Here is a 15,740-nt window from a genome sequence, read left to right as displayed (position 1 = left end):
ACCTCATCTGCGCTATTCCCTTTTAAGCTCCAGCGCGAGATTCGTCAGCTGATCCCGAGCCCAACACAGACTCAGCTCGCCTCCTCTCCCTCCATCTCATCCCTCGCAATGCCATCAGACTTGAAATCAACCGAGTATAGCCAAACAGCGCCTACTAGGAAGCGGCGCAAGATCCGCAAGGGCACGACCAGCTGCTGGGAATGCAAGCGTCGGAAAGTCCGATGCAGTCTCGTGGACGACCCCAATGGGGTGTGCAAAGCGTGCCGGAGACGAGGGGCGAATTGTCTGACGCAGGATTTTGCAGACGTTGATGATGGGATTGAACTTGTTGATGACGTTCGGCACTCGAGCCGGATTGAACTTGCTGATGACATCCGGATATCGGCTCGAGTGCCTGAACTAATAAGCCCGGCTGGTTCTACAGGAGCTAGTCCGAGCCCAAGGCGGCGTCAGGGTGATGTTGATCTTGAGTATGAGAGAGGGTCTACGTTGACCTCGTTAACGGTGCGAAAAGTCCTATCGTACCTACCATGGTATCACTGACAAGTCTAGGATCCCATCGCCAGCATCTCCCATGAGTTACATGCTAGCTTACCGTCGCGCAAGGATATCAGCTCTATCTGCAAAGTGCTTGACCATGTGCCGCTCATGTTCCATGAGTTCTTGACGAGGCCTCATTCAGATTCAGAAGAAGATGCCTCCAGGAGCGTCTGGCTGCTCGATATCCCGCCTCCGGAATCCCACCCAGCACTGCTGGCAAGGTATATGCTGCGCCTCGCCACGCCGCTCCAGTCCCTTGACCTGAAGAAATCAGGAAAACAGCTGAGCGCGCTATTGGAAGCACCGCAGTTAATGGCAAAACGGCTAGCAGAGACCGCTATACATCTCGTCACCAGCCGCGACGAGCTGCTCGGTAGCGTGGAGGGCGTCGAATGCGCGATGCTGGAGGGGAACTACGAAGCGAATCGCGGCAACTACTGCCCTGCGTGGATTGCGTTCCGGAAGGCCATGACGCTGGCGCAGGTGCTTGGGGTTCATCGTCCACGGCACTCACTGCGCGTGCTTGATAGCCGGCGTAAAGTGGACAGTTCGTTTCTGTGGTACCGGATTGTCTATGTTGACCGCTTTATGTGCTTGATGATGGGGCGTCCTCAGGGCTCGATGGACCGCAGTATGGGGTCTGATGCTGTCATGGATGCCGATACACCGCTGGGACAGCTGGAGCGTTTTCACTGCTTCATTGCGTCTCAGATTTTGGAGCGGAACGATGCGGAATCGTGCTCTGCAGACACGACTCAAAATATCGACTACCAGCTACGGAAGGCAGCTGAATTCATGCCTAGTGAGTGGTGGATGGTGCCGAATGCCGCGGAACCAGAAGTCGTTGATAGGGAGATACGCCTCGTTTGCCAGATCAACCATTACGGCCTCATCAATCAGCTCCATATCCCGTATATGCTACGGTTCGCCAACGCGGAGCAGAAGCTACACACCTACTCACATACGACCTGCATCAATGCATCCCGCGAGATCCTCACCCGCTACGTCGCCCTCGGCAACTCCAACGGAGTCGCATACACCTGCCGCGTCATCGACTTCTTCACCCTCTCCTCTGCCCTCCTCATCCTGCTAGCGCATCTCCGCCAGCACACCCTGACACCCGGCGAATTCAACAACCTAGCGCACCAGCGCCAAGGCGACCGCGGCTTAGTCTCAAAGGCCATAGACAATCTCCAGAAAATCGCCTGGGCAAGCCAGGACCGCATCATCGCCAAGTCCGCTGACCTGCTGAGCCGCCTCCTTGATATGGAAGCCGAGGCAAGTATCGGTTCGGCTAGCTACTCAGTACACACCATCGGCTCCCCGGAAGATGTTGCAAGGGAAACGGATAACGGCCCGCCGCCGCTGAATAAAGGCCTCCGCTTCTGCATACCGTGGTTTGGCTTCGTGAGAATTGTACTCGCGTCTTTCCGGCGGACGCCTTCCGCGGCGGAGATCATGGCTGGGGAGGATATATTCCAGTTTCGGCCAGAGCCGGACGGGCAACCCGTAGGTGAAAATCGTGCAGTGGCGGCGGCGGGAGGGCAGTACACGCAAGGCCAGGAACTGACGCCGCCGGAGCAGCCGTGGTATGCGGATACAGGCTTTGGAGCGGACGACTGGACGATGCAAGGCTTTGATATGTCGTTCTGGAATTGTTTCTTTCAGGGGCCCGGGCTGGCTATGCCCATGTCTATGCCGATGCCTGTGGATGGGGGCGCTACGGCCGGGGGGTTTGACGGGCATGGGCTTTGACATGTTCACCCGATTCGGGCTAGAAAGTCTCCGGTATTTCCTGCTTACTGCAAATACAATAGAGCATTAGATTAGGTAGAATACCTTGTTCCTCCGAAGCTGACAAATGTGGAGAGCTCGGTGGAAGGGCCTTGGCGCTCGGTGGAGGGTTCGGTGCAAGCCTCTGGCCCCAGCGTAAGCATTTCCTTCCCTGATAGTCGTATGCGTACATACGTGCCTCGATAGGTTATCTTGCTAATCGCGTATGCGTATAGATCAACAGCGCTGCGTAATGCCGTGTTCGTGCCGTAAGCCTGCAGGTGCTCTTCCGCCGAGCTTGACGTAAGCCCTAAGCAACCATGTCTTCCTCCGAGGTATGATTAACCTCTATCGAGAAAGGGTATATATAAGCCCTCATCCTGCTGTGACTCTCCTGGCATTATCATCTGCAGTCTTTATTACCGTTGAACGCAAGCCATGTCCGACTCAACCGTCGTCCTCATCACCGGCGTCGCCAGAGGTCCCTACCCATCCACCCTGCCAATCCCATCTTCCCAAACCTGTCCGCAATAACAAGCTAACATCAAACAGGCCTCGGCCACGCCCTCGCAAAATCCTACCTCTCCCGCCCAAACCACACCGTCATCGGGACAGTGAGGGACACCTCCTCCCCGTCCCTTTCAACCCTCACCACCCAGACAGCCCCCGGCTCAAAGCTCCTCCTGTACCCCCTCGAATCTACCAACGACACCCACTACACTGACCTATCCACATCTCTCGCAACCGCCGGAATAACGCACCTGAACCTCGTGATCGCGAACGCCGGCGTCGCGCATCCACCAGGGACACCGGCGTCCGTGGGGATCGAGGATGTGCGGGCCGTCTTTGACGTGAATGCGCTGGGGACGCTGAGACTTTTCCAGGCTCTCCGGGGGTTACTTGAGCGTGGTGCTGCGCAAGGGAGGGAGGTGAAATGGGTCAGTGTTAGTTCGGGGGCTGGGTCGATTGAGGGGTGTAAGGTTTACGGCCGGGGGACGGAGAAGGTTGTCCCGTATGGGGTTAGCAAGGCGGCGGTGAATTGGGTGACTGTGTATGTTGCCCTCCAACTTACCATGATGAGGAGAAGGGAAAAGGAGGTGCTGATGCTGACGATTTGCGGTGGATAGGGCCATCCATGCCTCGGAGACGTGGTTGACGGCTTTCGCGATCCATCCTGGGTATGTCTACTCTACTAACACCTTGTGGCCTCCACTCTATGCCTTTCGTTTCCCAGTGCCTTTTATGTCCTTGTATGGGGTGGCTGACGGCGATGGATACTGTAGCTGGGTCCAGACGGAAATGGGAAACGCGGGCGCGCGCGTCATGGGGCTCAAGGAGGCGCCGAATACGGTTGAGGAGGCGATTACGAAGACGGTGGCTACGGTGAGTGCTCGCGCCCTCTTCTCTATTCTCATCTGCTATGGGTTCTTGGATCTTGGGCCTTGGGTGGAGACGATTGGCTGATGCTTGGTTGGCTGCGTAGATTGATGATGCTACGCGCGAGAGCTCGGGTGGGAGGTTTGTGAATGTTATTGATGGGACGGAGATTCCGTGGTGATGGAGGCCCATGGTTGGCTTGTTGCTGAGATGTATTATGAAGAGGAGATGGGATTAGTTGTTGATTTCCAGGTATGTGTTGTTTACGTTCATTACTTAGATCTAGCTGGATACTTCATGAATATACAAAGCTAAGATGTCTTAGAGCTTTCCATACCTAGAATCGCAGCAGGGCATATCCATGGACCAACGCTAGACTAGGGATTTTCTTAGCCACTACGCACAATAGTCACAAGGCAGCAAGCTCTCGAGAGTCTACTACCACAGAGAAATGCTGCTGCCTCTCACCATCATATGGATCACAGTCACTCTACCACTCGACGAAGTTAGGCCAAGTCCCAGTAGGGTTATTCTACATCCCCAGTCACACCCTGTGTATCTACACATGCGGAGGCTACCAGCAACGAGAACGCTCCAGCAGAGGGTATCTGCATGAACATAGTACAGGCTGCTACGTACTTGTGACACTGCGAGCGTTCTAGCCCGGTGCTCGAGTCTCTTCACGTGGAGACTCTGTATAACCGCCTCAGGTGTGCGAGTCTCTTCACGTGGAAGTACCCCGTATTAACCCCAGAGTGTTATCTGATCTCCCCAGATATGCCGCTTCCCGTTATCACATCCTCGGTCCAACTCGGGTGTATATCTCGAAGTCAAAAAGTCTCGGGAGAAGGGCCTCCAAGGCCACAGAGTAGAAATACTCCGGTATACATTGATATACAGCTTTAGGCACACTTCTGCACCCGTTGCTCGACTTCGGGACTATACTTAGGTACAAAACCGCCAACCCATGAGGAAGATCGAATGAAGATATAAAAGACCTGGAGAATGCCGCTCTTCCTCTCCCCAGCTAACAGCCAAACAGACAAGAGCATCCACAAGCACTGGAAAACACGTTCCAAAATGCACTTCACCAGGCAGCTCCTCTGGGCCCTCGCCCCCTTTACCCTCTCGCCCACCGCAACCGCCTCCGACCTCGCCGCCCCGGCCCCAGGCCCATACTTCCCCTTCCCCTTCGGGCCCGGCTCCCTCTCGCACCCCCTCGCCTGCGCAGAACTGCTCTCCGTAAACCAGCGCCTCGACGCCTTCACCTACTACGCCTTCCCACCCGGCAGCCTAGACCCGGACACCATCTCCGCGATGGAGGGGTTTACAGGCTCGTACAAGACGCTCCTGAACGCGCTGCACCGCGACGACTGTGCGGCTGATACGAAGGAGGGGGAGGAGGAGAAAGGCGTGGCGGTGCGCCAGGTCGACACGCCGCAAACGATCCCCGTTATCTGTGAGATTATTGATGGGCTGCTGGGACTCAATGAGACGGATGCCGGGATCGTGGAGGAGATTATTGGGCTTGTGGCGATTGTGCTGGAGACGATTCTGGATTGTGATTGTCATTCTGTGGGGGTTTGTGACTAGCATGGCACAGTGATGATCGGGTTGTGATGGGAGGAATTGGTGGTCGTCGTCTAGTTTGGACATGAGGACCTTGCTTTGCTTTGCTTTGCCTTAGTCTCTGCCATAATGCATAATGCACAGGTTCAATGTACCACATCAGATTGAGTGCTCCAAAGGACTCTAGTAGATGTAAATCCGCAGCAAGCCACTTGCATGCGATGTCATGTCAACCATATACCTCCAGGGCTGCTCGGGGATGAGCCCTAATTGTTCAGCCAACATTTATTCTCCCATCGCTCCCTCTGAGATTAGTCTCTTACCACAGAAACCAGCCAGCCGTGAGTGAAAACAGGGGCAAGAACTAGATACCCCTACCGGTAAGTCCTTCCTCATTTATCCTTCGCAAACAACTTCACCGACTCTTTTTTCCCACCACTGCCCACACTTTAATCCATCTCAACGTTATGATTGCCCAGATAACGGCCGCTGACTGGCGGGGGCCAAAGTGCACAGTGCTAGCCAACTTGGCAGCGTTCGCCCGAGCGCCCATTGGATATGGTGCCCAGGGTCTAAGCCTCGAGGGTCCGAGCAGAGTCAGACACAGCCGGAATAAGTGCAGGATTCTGGGCCCTCGGTCTCAATCTACTGGTGCGCCTGCAGTTGCACTGCACCGTTGCCCAGCCGCGAGGCGTTCCTTCTAATCCATTTCCATAATAAAAGACCGTCGCCCGTTGGGCTTCCCACTTGACCTCTGTCGCGACATCAGAGCCTCGCAAAAAAGGAAAATGGGGTCAAACGCCCTCCTGGTGATGCTGCTATGGGGATCTGGACTCGCCAGGGCCTGGCGTATGTCTTCCACCTCGTATCCTATCTCGACCTTTCCTTAGGGCTAGTATACCTAGGTACCTAACCAACTCTCCTCTCCAGCCAGCAATCGCATCCCCATCCCCCGTCAAGTCGAAGCAACAGCGACCTGCCCCTCAACCTCAACGTACAGCACGCCCAACGGCCTCAACTTCACCTCGCACTGCAACAGCGCCATCAGCCGCTCCGCCTACTCTGACAACCCCATAACGTCCACCACCTTCACCGACTGCATGAACACCTGCAGCACAACCAGCACCCCCTGCTACGGCATCGCATTCACAGAGCGCAACAGCACCTGCTACACGCTTACGAACGGCACCCTCGCAACAGAGCCAAATCTAACCCCAGACTCAGACGTTGACATTGCCCTCGTGGATCCCGTCTCCCAACTTACTGGTGTGGATGATTCCTGCCCATTCAGCAACAACACCCTGCAAGCAACGACCTCAGGCCTAGACTTCGAGATAAAGTGCTACACCGATATGATCCCCTTCGGGCACTACTGCCCCTGGAACCTCGTGGATGACCCCTGGTGTAAACTGCACACGGACACGATGGATGCCTGCATGGAGTTCTGTGCAGAAGCCCACCCACTCTGCCGCGCGGTCTCATGGAACCCGGATCTGGGAAATGGGTTTGGGAACTGCTATCTCAAGGACGTCAATGGGACTTTAGTGTCTGGTGAGCATGGGGGGTATGTTATACACAGTGCGCTCGTGCAACTCCCCGCGCTGCTAGATGACGAGGGGCCTTGTCCGTCTAGCCTGAACTATACATCGACGACCTTCCTCCAAGTGCGCAAGGAGTTCGAGATCCGGTGCTACGAGGCTCGAGGGGGGACGGGGAACCTGACGACCGTCCACACCGCGTCGCTGGAGATCTGCATGGACCGGTGTGCGAGTTACGACCCGATCGCGGACTCGGAGTCGAATTTCGGGGTCGAGACTCCCGAGTGTGTGGGTGTTGTCTTTGATCGCTCGATGGCGGGGGGGTATGAGAATTGTGCGTTGCTTAGTGAGGTTGGTGGGAGTATGGGGGATATCAACTCGACGTTTGCGAGGGTTACGAAGACGGTTGACCCGAGGGAGGAAGGGAGTGGAAGTGAGAGTAAGGCTTGGATTGCTGGACCGGTTGTAGGGGGGGTTGCTGGGGTGGTGATATTGGGGGTGGTGGCTTGGTGGTGGCGGAGGAGAAGAATGGCGCAGGGTGCAGAGGAGGCACTGAGTCCAGATGCTGAGAGCAAGCCTGTTGTTGCGCCGTATAGCATCGTGTCGACTGAGACTGACCATGGCACTGGCAATGGGCCAGTTGAGGTGGAGGCACGCCCGCCGCAGTATGAGCTGCCGGGGGCGGATTCACCTCAGACAAGACATGAACTGGCGGGGCATTGACAGTGGCATTAGACTCCAGCTTGGTTGTATATAGAGCTACTGGTTGCAGCCCTGGTGATCAATCTTTCAATTAGACTATACCCGATTCCCTAAGCCCTAATTTGATGCCAATTTCTCATTCTATCCACATACCATTATTCCAACTATCTCAACCTCATGTATCTATAACTACTCATCACTCGCATACTCTCCGGACCTCCACAGCTGGCCAAACCTCGACCCCTCCCTCTCCAGCAAGACCTGCGGACTATCGAACTCCACCAGATTTCCAGCATCAAGAACAGCAACTTTGTCGTAGCGGTGGATATACCGCAGCCGGTGCAGCACAGAGAGGATGGTGTGGCTTGCGAATTCCGTTTCCAGGATGCTCTGCATCGTTGACTCGGTGCTGTGGTCGACACTACACACATACCGTTAGTATGAGTCAGGGGATAGGTGGGAAAGAAAGAGGGGAGTGGACAGACCTGCTCGTCGCCTCATCCAATATCAACACTCTACCGGGCCTGACCATAGCACGCGCAAGACAGAGAAGTTGCCGTTGCCCGACGGAGAACATGGCCGCGTTGATCTGCGCATCCAGCCCGTCACCCTTTGTATCTTGCTGTAGAATAAAATCCCACAGCCCGACCCTCTCCAACGCCTTCACGATATCCCCATCGGCGACCTGTCCCCACGGATCGACATTGAATCGCACGCTCCCAGACACCAGGAACGGGTCTTGCGTGATGACGTTCAGTCTCTTGCGGACCTCCTCGCGCGGGTACGATGATAGATCGACGCCGTCGATGACGATCCTCCCCGAGTCCGATTGCGGCTCTACAATGCGGAGGAGGGAAAGAAGCAGCGTTGTCTTTCCGCTGCCGGAGGATCCGACGATTGCGAGCTTGCAGCCTGGTGGGATGGACAGGGTGAGGTTCTTTAGGACGGGTGGGGATGTTGGCCTGCTTCATTCATTAGCTCCAGCTCGGCTTGATTGAGAAATGTCGAGTCCAGACTGAAAGCAAGGAAAGGGGTGGAAAGGGTTGACATACGAATGCCCAGCGACAACGCCCTCAAACGAGATCGCCCCCTCCGCCGGCCACACGTCTGGCAAGTCTGGTTTCACCTGAGGCAGCGCATCATCCTCTGCCTCAGTCGTCCCCACAAAATCCTTCACCCGCTTGACGGCCCCGATACTCGTCTCCATCATCGTCCAGCACTTGACCAGGTGCATGAGCTGCGAGTTGAACGTCATGACCATCAGCAGCGCAACGCCCACATCGCCCGCATCGAACTTCTCGCGCAGAACCACAACCGTCGTGACCAAGACCACCGCTAAAATCGTAACCAGGACATCCAGCACAAACCCCAAGCACTGCTGGATGCAGTAGAGGAAGTACACGGGGCGCTGGGACGAGTTGAGGAGGGAGAGAAGGGTCGAATGGAACGAGGCATGCCACCCGAACGCGCGGACCGTCGAACCCCCCGCCACAAGCTCCAGGAAGTGCGTGTACAGCGGCGCCTTGGCCTCGATGTCGAGCAGGCGCATCTGCCGCGACGTGCGCAGGTACAGAGCTTGCGTGACGTACACGGCGAGCATGAGGAAGGGGATCGCGGCCGCGAGGTACCGGGCGAAGGAGGCGAGGATGAGGAGTTTCAGGATGCTTGTGGAGAGCGCGGCGAGCACGTTCAGGGCTTCGATGGGGAGGGTCATGTCGATGAGGTCCATGTCTTGGCTGAAGCGGTTGGTGATGCTCCCGATTTCGACGCGCTGGAAGAAGTGCAGCGGGGCTCTGCTTGAGTCAGTTGGTTGTTATGGTAGAGGAGGTGGAGTGACGGACCTGGCTGTGCTATCGACGAGGTTCTTGTGTAGACTCAGGGCGGATTGGGAGACGATGGTGACGCAGAAGAGCCTGGATTTGGATTGTTAGCCTCCATCTGCCTTGGAGTACTGGACTGGACTGGACGTTGCAGTGGATGGGACATACCAACATGCCACAACCATCAACACCGTCCCAACCAGACCGAACATCACGTAGACGCCGAGATACATGCCGGCCTGCGAGTTCGGGGACCGCGCATTCGCCTCGGTCCACCAGTCGAGCCAGATTGCTAGATGCACTCGTTAGTACCAGCACCCCCCGTCCTTTCCAGGTAGCGGTTGGAGTGCAGCACTTACTTGGGAACTCGCGACAGAACGTCCAGCCCATAATCAGGACCAGCGTGGCTGCGACCGTCGTCCGCCCGCCGGAGGAGATGTAGTATGCGTAGACGGACCAGTCGCCGTTGCGCCGGGCCGGGTCTGCGAGGGCGTGCTCGAGGAGTTCGTCGCTTTCGTTCTCGCTGGGGTTGGTCTCGTCCTTTTGGCTGTCGATATCGGCTTCCGGGTCTGTCTCGCTGGCATCCTCGCTGCTGCTACTGATAGAAGAAGACGTAGGAAGTGTGATCTGTAGCCCCTGGACATAATCGCTTCCAGTCAGCGCCTCCAGTGTACCTTGCCCAGCGACCTGCCCGTCGCGAAGGACGAGGATGTCGTCGGCGTAGCGGAGGAGGTAGCCTGTCCGGCAACGTCAATCAGCCACTCATCCAGCTATCAAGGCCGGGAAGAATAGATAGAGGAAGCGTACCCGAGTGCGTAGCAAGCACAACCGAACTCCCAATCTTGCGGAAAAGCCCCTGCTCACCAAACAGATTCCGCGCGATACGTTCTGTCCCCGCTGCGTCGATGCCGCTGAAGACGTCGTCGAGGAGGACGACACGGGCGCGGGAGTAGAGGGCTCGGGAGAGGGCCTGTCGGGTCAGTCGTGGCTTCAATTGATGAGACATTGGGGTACGCGTACAATCCTCTGCTTCTGCCCTCCACTCAGCGCCATCCCGCCGCTCCCTACGGCCGTGGCGTCTCCGGCCGGAAGACGAGCCAGATCACTCGTCAGTCCGCAGGCGGCGATGACCGTCTTGTACCAGGTTTCGTCGACGGGGGAGGCAGCGATGATGTTCTCTTTGATGGTCTGGCTCTGGAGCCAGGGCGTCTGCGAGCAGTAGGCCACTGAGGACATTGAGAAAGATGGGCCTGCCTCTAGCTGTCCGGATGTAACGAGCGTCTCGCCGAGTATGCTCTCCAGGAGCGTTGACTTGCCGCTGCCGACGGGGCCGATTAGCATCGTGATGCCGTGGTTGATGGTTAGACTGATATCTCGTAACACTGGCGCAGCGCCCCTCTTCCAGGCCGCGGTGTAGTTGGAGAATGTCACCAGCTCGCCCTTTTTGGTTGGTTCGCTCGGCATTTCCACGAGCGCTATGGATTTTTTATCTTCTCCATGCGCCTCGTCAGGTTCATTCCCCTGCGCCGTCGACACACTGCAGTACTCCTGGATCCGGTCAAAGCACCCCAGGCACTGGATGACGTCCGGCACCGCCTGGATGAACGTCAGGACCGGGGTTGTGACGAGGTTGATCAGCGAGAGGGAGGTGAAGGCCTGCGCGGCCAGAATGGAGTTGTCGTTGCGGACGAGGGCGATGATCACGTAGACTGCGAAGGTGGCCATGGGGGCGAGATCGGCCGGAGAGTTGGCTGCACATATCACAGTTAGCCACACCTTGAACAAGGGTAAATTGAGCGCAGGAGCATACACAGCGTAATCGTCCCAATCAGCAACTTGCGAAAGACCGCAGAGGTCGCGATCTCGGCTTCCCGGAGCCGCTGCACGATGCCAAAGATCTTGTCTGACAGACCGAGCATCTTGACTGCCTTGATGTTCTCGAGGGTGTACGATGTCAGTCGGAGGCGATCTTCGACCTTTTCGATCCACAGGCGCTGGTATTTATTCGTGTAGGCGGAGAGCTTGAACGTCGCGGAGATGAAGACTGCACACCCCCGTTAGCCCTAACCCTTTCACTGTATATAGGAAATGGGAACAGGAGAGACAGACCAACAACAATAACCCCCGGCACCAAGCACGCAACACCCACCTGCCTCTCCAGGAGGTAGATAGCAACAGCAACCTCCACCAAACTCGCCCACAGCTCATGCAGCGACCGAAACCCACCCACAATCCGCTCGACATCCGTCCCCATGAGCGCAATCGCCGTCGTACCACCGAGATCCACAGCGCGCACACGCACAGTCTGTCGATGGACAAGACCGATCAACCCCGCACGCAGCCGGATCGCAAAGCGGAAGTTCTGGTACCCGAAGAGCGCGGTGCAGACGGCGAGCCCGACGTACACGAGCGCGAAGGCGCCGATGAGCGCTTTGCCGCTGTCACCTGGTGCTTCGGGCTCTGGCGTCCCGACCCATGACACGGTCGCGTTGATCAGGAAGGGCTGGCAGAAGGTGAAGCCTGTTACGAGGAGGCGGGGGATGATGGCTGATAGGAGAGGGGTGGAGTAGGCGTGGAGGCAGGTGCGGAGGAGGGCGTGTTTGGATGTCTTGTCTGCCCAGGTACCATGACGTTGTCAGATATTGTTTCTGCTCGTATGGATGGATGTGTGAGTGCAGGTGCCTACCTGCCCGTGCCCAGGCTCTTTCCAGTCTCTCGCCTACAACACCGCTGTCCAGCTGCGGATCCAGCTCCGGCAGGTCATCGACAGACAGGACCTTCGTGTACCCGCGCCTGAACGTCCCGGCCAGCCAGGCAAAACTCGCTAGCTTCCAGAGGCCGCTGAAGGGCTCGGGGGTAGCGGGGGGTTTCTCAACCGCAACAAGGCTAGATGCTTTCCCTGTTGACTCGAGGATTGTGCAGAGGAGGGTTATCGCGAATCCGACGGTAAACGGGACTGCAGCCCCGGAAGGATCCGCAACAAGCCATAGTGTCCGGACGCGCGCGATACCCAGGAGCGAGCGCGCCGACAGGAACAGGACCAGGAGTGTCGACGGGCGGATGGAGCGGCAGTGGTGGATGTACGAGAGGATCCCTGCGAAGACGATGGCCAGGAGCTCGAGGATATCCGCTGGGAGGGAGAGGGTATCTCGCAATGCTGAGGAATGGAGCTGTCGCTGGATAAGAAAGACGAGCTGGCAGATCAACAGCGCGCCGAGGGAGCCCTAGAGAAGAATAAGCAAGCCAAGATACTGGTGATTGAAAAGGATCATACAAGCTTCGCGGCCAAGAGCGCTGATCGCTGGACGAGACGGGCCTGTTTCCATAGTCGGTAGAGCTGCAGTGGGATGAAGAGGAGGAATAGGGCTGCTGGGAGACAGGAGAGCAGTGCGTCCTCGAAGGTCAGGGTGAAGTCGAAGGCGCGGCAGGTGGTGTCGACTCTGGGGCCGAACGCGGCGTCTCCGGGACAGGAAGACATCCTGACGCAGAGCTGGGAGGCCTGGGAAGACCACTGAGAGGGGCCGGTGACCTTTAATTGATGTTTGACGTTCTTATCGTGAGACTAGCCTGCGACTAAGGCGTTGGGTCTGGCACAGCCACGGGCGAGTCGGAGTGAGCCGCGAGATAAGAATGTCCTGGATGCCTGGAGCTTACTGGTACAATCAATACTACAGGGTTCCCAGAGGGTTTAGACACCGGATACCTGGCAGTGGCACAGGAGGGATGCATTAGTGCACCGCTGGCGATCCCACAACGAGTTAGGGCATCGCTAGCCGCCTGCAACGTCACATCGCTTGCAACCAGCATACGGAGTACTTGAGATAGTGGTCTCTAATTAGTATAGTAGGTAGTCTACACAGCTCGTACCCTCCCAACATAAACACTGACCCAAACAATGCCCATGAGCACCGCCGAAATCACAAACGGCAGTCCCACCCAAAACCCCGACCCTCTCGCTCCCATCCTCAAGCCCACCTGGTACATCAGCGGCCAGAACGGCGCCCCGATCAGGGCCCCCGCGGCCTCCATGATCCCCAGCACGGAGTACGTGATCGCGCGGTGTTCCTCTGGAGTGGCGAGCGTCAGTATCGACCGGATCGACTGGCTGTACCCGCTGCTTAGGCCGTAGAGAATCAGACCTGCGATAGTCAGTTGAGGCTGAGTGAACTTTAGGGTAATGTAAGGGCGTACTGATAACGAAGAAAACAGGCGATCGGGACAACGCCATCCCTGCGCTCCCGACCGCAGCAAAGAGCGCACTCCCCCGGGCTAGGGCAAAGTGCTTCGACAGCCCTGTTTCGGACTCGCGCTGTTCTCGCGTCTGTGTCCGAGTGAGGAGCCGGCTCACGGCCGGCAGGAGAAGCAGAACAGCCAGGTGTGTTGCGTTCTGCAGGGAGACGAGATACCCGGACTACGACCGTTAGCACACCTCAATGAATCGTAGGGGAATACTCCAGTGCAGGCGAGGTACCTCTGAAAACGACCACCCAAACGCCTGCGCCGCATAGATGATCAACAGCACCATGACTTCATCCCCGAGGTAGCGCAGGACAAACCCGAACAGAAGAACCAGCAGCCCAGTCTGCTCCCTGAACAGACCCATGGCCGTGCGCACCGTCGCGAGCGTCGACTTGGCCTCCGGGGCTGGCGTCGCCGCGACATGATCATCGCCCTGGTCCTCGCTGTCTCGAACAACCGCCCGATCCTGCTGAAACAACAGCGTCAGGAAAAACGACGTAACGACCAGCGCCCACCCCATCACAACCGCGCCCCACAGATGCGCATCCATGATCGCCGAGCTGGCCATGAACCCCAGCACCGTGCCCGAGTAACTGCCCGCCTCCATGAGGAAGAAGCGCGTCGCCCTGCACTCGTTAACACTCAACACCGACTCCCACAACGACCAAGAACCTCAGAGGAGGACCTAGGTAGGTATGGATAGACGCACCTCAACTCCACCGGCGAATGATCCGCAACAAGCACGAACAGCAACGGCCCCCCAACCGCCGGCCCCCCGCCAATAAAATACGCCACAGGCGCAAGGTACATCAGCTGCAGCGGCCACTTCCAGACCGTTCCACCCCAGCACACGAGATCCGTCCATGTCTCGCCGAGCACGATGCCCGTGACGCAGAGGAGGAGCACGCGCTTGACGCCCCAGCGCTCGGCGAGGGCGGCGTAGGGGACACCCAGGAAGAGACCGGGGAGGAGGGTCATCAGGCCGAGCATGCCGCGCAGCATGCTGAGCGAGGACTGCACGGGCTCGATCTTGCAGTCGAGGTCGGCTACGCTTAATGTGCCGTGGGATTCGGCGGCGTAGTGCCGCTCGCAGAGGAGGTCTTGCAGGATGCTGGTTGTTGGGGGGATGGACATTGAGGCGCCGCTGTTGATGACGAAGAGGGTGAGGAGGCAGGTGTAGAAGACATGTTTGTTGTTTTTTTCGTTTACTTTGGAGGGGGGTGGTGATGGCGGGAGGAGGGGCGTGGTTTCGCTGGTAGACGCGGAGTCGGACATTTTGATGCAGGGACCTGGGCTGAAAAGCAAAAACAGCCACTGCGGCACGGGCACGGCTCCTAAATGTAACACGGAATGTCGGGGCCTGGAGATAAGCTGAGGGGGCTAAAGTGCGTGGCTAACTTGATGGAGATAGGGCTAGTTGGAGCTGAAGCTGGAAGATGACGCTTTCCAGCCTATCACGTCTTAGGCCGCAGTTGGATTGTTCTAGCTAGTCTACCGTTGCAATGACCTCATCTTAGCTGCGTTTTAGTTCCCTTGAATTTGCCTTTGATACGTGGCTCATTGCCGCCTTCCGACATGTCTACTCCAACTTGCCAATACCAGGCTAGATCCTTCAGACCTGGACAATTTGACCGGATTTTCGGAGACCGAAGGCTTTCTGCCGTTTCTTGCTTAGCACAGCAGAATTACCTGGCAGACAAAGGGAAATAAGAGGCTTCAGCCATGCTTTATGGTACCATATTCGAAATCGACTTCCCACCTCATCTTTCCGCCACCAAGACGGTAGGTAAACCCGGTTAATCGAGCCCCTGACGGGGTGAATACCAACTCTTTCCAAATTTTGAGAGAATCATCAAACAAACCGCAGCCAAGCGAGATTACGCGCCTTGCGGACTGATCCTGCGCCAGGAACGGGTATCGACTCCATCCATACTGCCAATTCTTCGGACATAGGTGAGCTCCAAGAGACACTAACCACCTCTACTCAGTCGATCCTGCGATTTGACATCGGGTCGAGTGGGGATAGACCCGCCAGTGAGCCCACTTGATCGATCTGATCGAGTCCGGTCTTGCCGAGATTCGAAGGAGCTGTTGGCGTCTAGAGTCTTAGCGGCTGGAATTGCTTCGATCTGTCTAGCTGGGCTGACTTCGCAGTCTTAGAAGACAACCCTGTGAGTCTCGA

At 57.0% G+C, this 15,740-nt stretch overlaps 5 protein-coding genes across 5 annotated transcripts; 3 read left to right on the top strand and 2 right to left on the bottom strand.

The window, feature by feature from the left end:
- Window positions 1–108: 108 nt before the first annotated feature.
- On the top strand, window positions 109–3,871 carry DSM5745_00371 (putative Zn(II)2Cys6 transcription factor; the record flags this gene model as incomplete). The annotated part of the gene is made up of 7 exons (XM_026742387.1): window positions 109–504; window positions 553–2,273; window positions 2,366–2,469; window positions 2,866–3,364; window positions 3,441–3,491; window positions 3,597–3,696; window positions 3,797–3,871. 7 exons carry the CDS (start codon window positions 109–111, stop codon window positions 3,869–3,871), a joined length of 2,946 nt encoding a protein of 981 aa, XP_026608232.1.
- Window positions 3,872–4,770: 899 nt separating this feature from the next.
- Window positions 4,771–5,283, top strand: DSM5745_00370 (uncharacterized protein; the record flags this gene model as incomplete). The annotated part of the gene is made up of 1 exon (XM_026742386.1): window positions 4,771–5,283. One exon carries the CDS (start codon window positions 4,771–4,773, stop codon window positions 5,281–5,283), a length of 513 nt encoding a protein of 170 aa, XP_026608231.1.
- A 764-nt stretch (window positions 5,284–6,047) lies between these two features.
- On the top strand, window positions 6,048–7,520 carry DSM5745_00369 (uncharacterized protein; the record flags this gene model as incomplete). The annotated part of the gene is made up of 2 exons (XM_026742385.1): window positions 6,048–6,108; window positions 6,190–7,520. 2 exons carry the CDS (start codon window positions 6,048–6,050, stop codon window positions 7,518–7,520), a joined length of 1,392 nt encoding a protein of 463 aa, XP_026608230.1.
- Window positions 7,521–7,688: 168 nt separating this feature from the next.
- DSM5745_00368 (ABC transporter, integral membrane type 1) lies at window positions 7,689–12,797 on the bottom strand (the record flags this gene model as incomplete). The annotated part of the gene is made up of 12 exons (XM_026742384.1): window positions 7,689–7,920; window positions 7,985–8,461; window positions 8,552–9,292; window positions 9,341–9,412; window positions 9,488–9,611; window positions 9,679–10,056; window positions 10,127–10,289; window positions 10,340–11,070; window positions 11,130–11,363; window positions 11,429–11,932; window positions 12,006–12,543; window positions 12,594–12,797. 12 exons carry the CDS (start codon window positions 12,795–12,797, stop codon window positions 7,689–7,691), a joined length of 4,398 nt encoding a protein of 1,465 aa, XP_026608229.1.
- A 374-nt stretch (window positions 12,798–13,171) lies between these two features.
- DSM5745_00367 (MFS transporter) lies at window positions 13,172–14,833 on the bottom strand (the record flags this gene model as incomplete). The annotated part of the gene is made up of 4 exons (XM_026742383.1): window positions 13,172–13,458; window positions 13,511–13,730; window positions 13,791–14,184; window positions 14,268–14,833. The coding sequence occupies 4 exons, from the start codon at window positions 14,831–14,833 to the stop codon at window positions 13,172–13,174; spliced, it is 1,467 nt and encodes a 488-aa protein (XP_026608228.1).
- Window positions 14,834–15,740: the final 907 nt, after the last annotated feature.

The sequence above is a fragment of the Aspergillus mulundensis genome (genome assembly GCF_003369625.1).
Source record: "Aspergillus mulundensis strain DSM 5745 chromosome Unknown scaffold_0, whole genome shotgun sequence".
Lineage (NCBI taxonomy): Eukaryota > Fungi > Ascomycota > Eurotiomycetes > Eurotiales > Aspergillaceae > Aspergillus > Aspergillus mulundensis.
The sequence above is the reverse complement of the archived record's forward strand: the minus strand, read 5'-3'. Positions and strand labels throughout refer to the sequence as shown.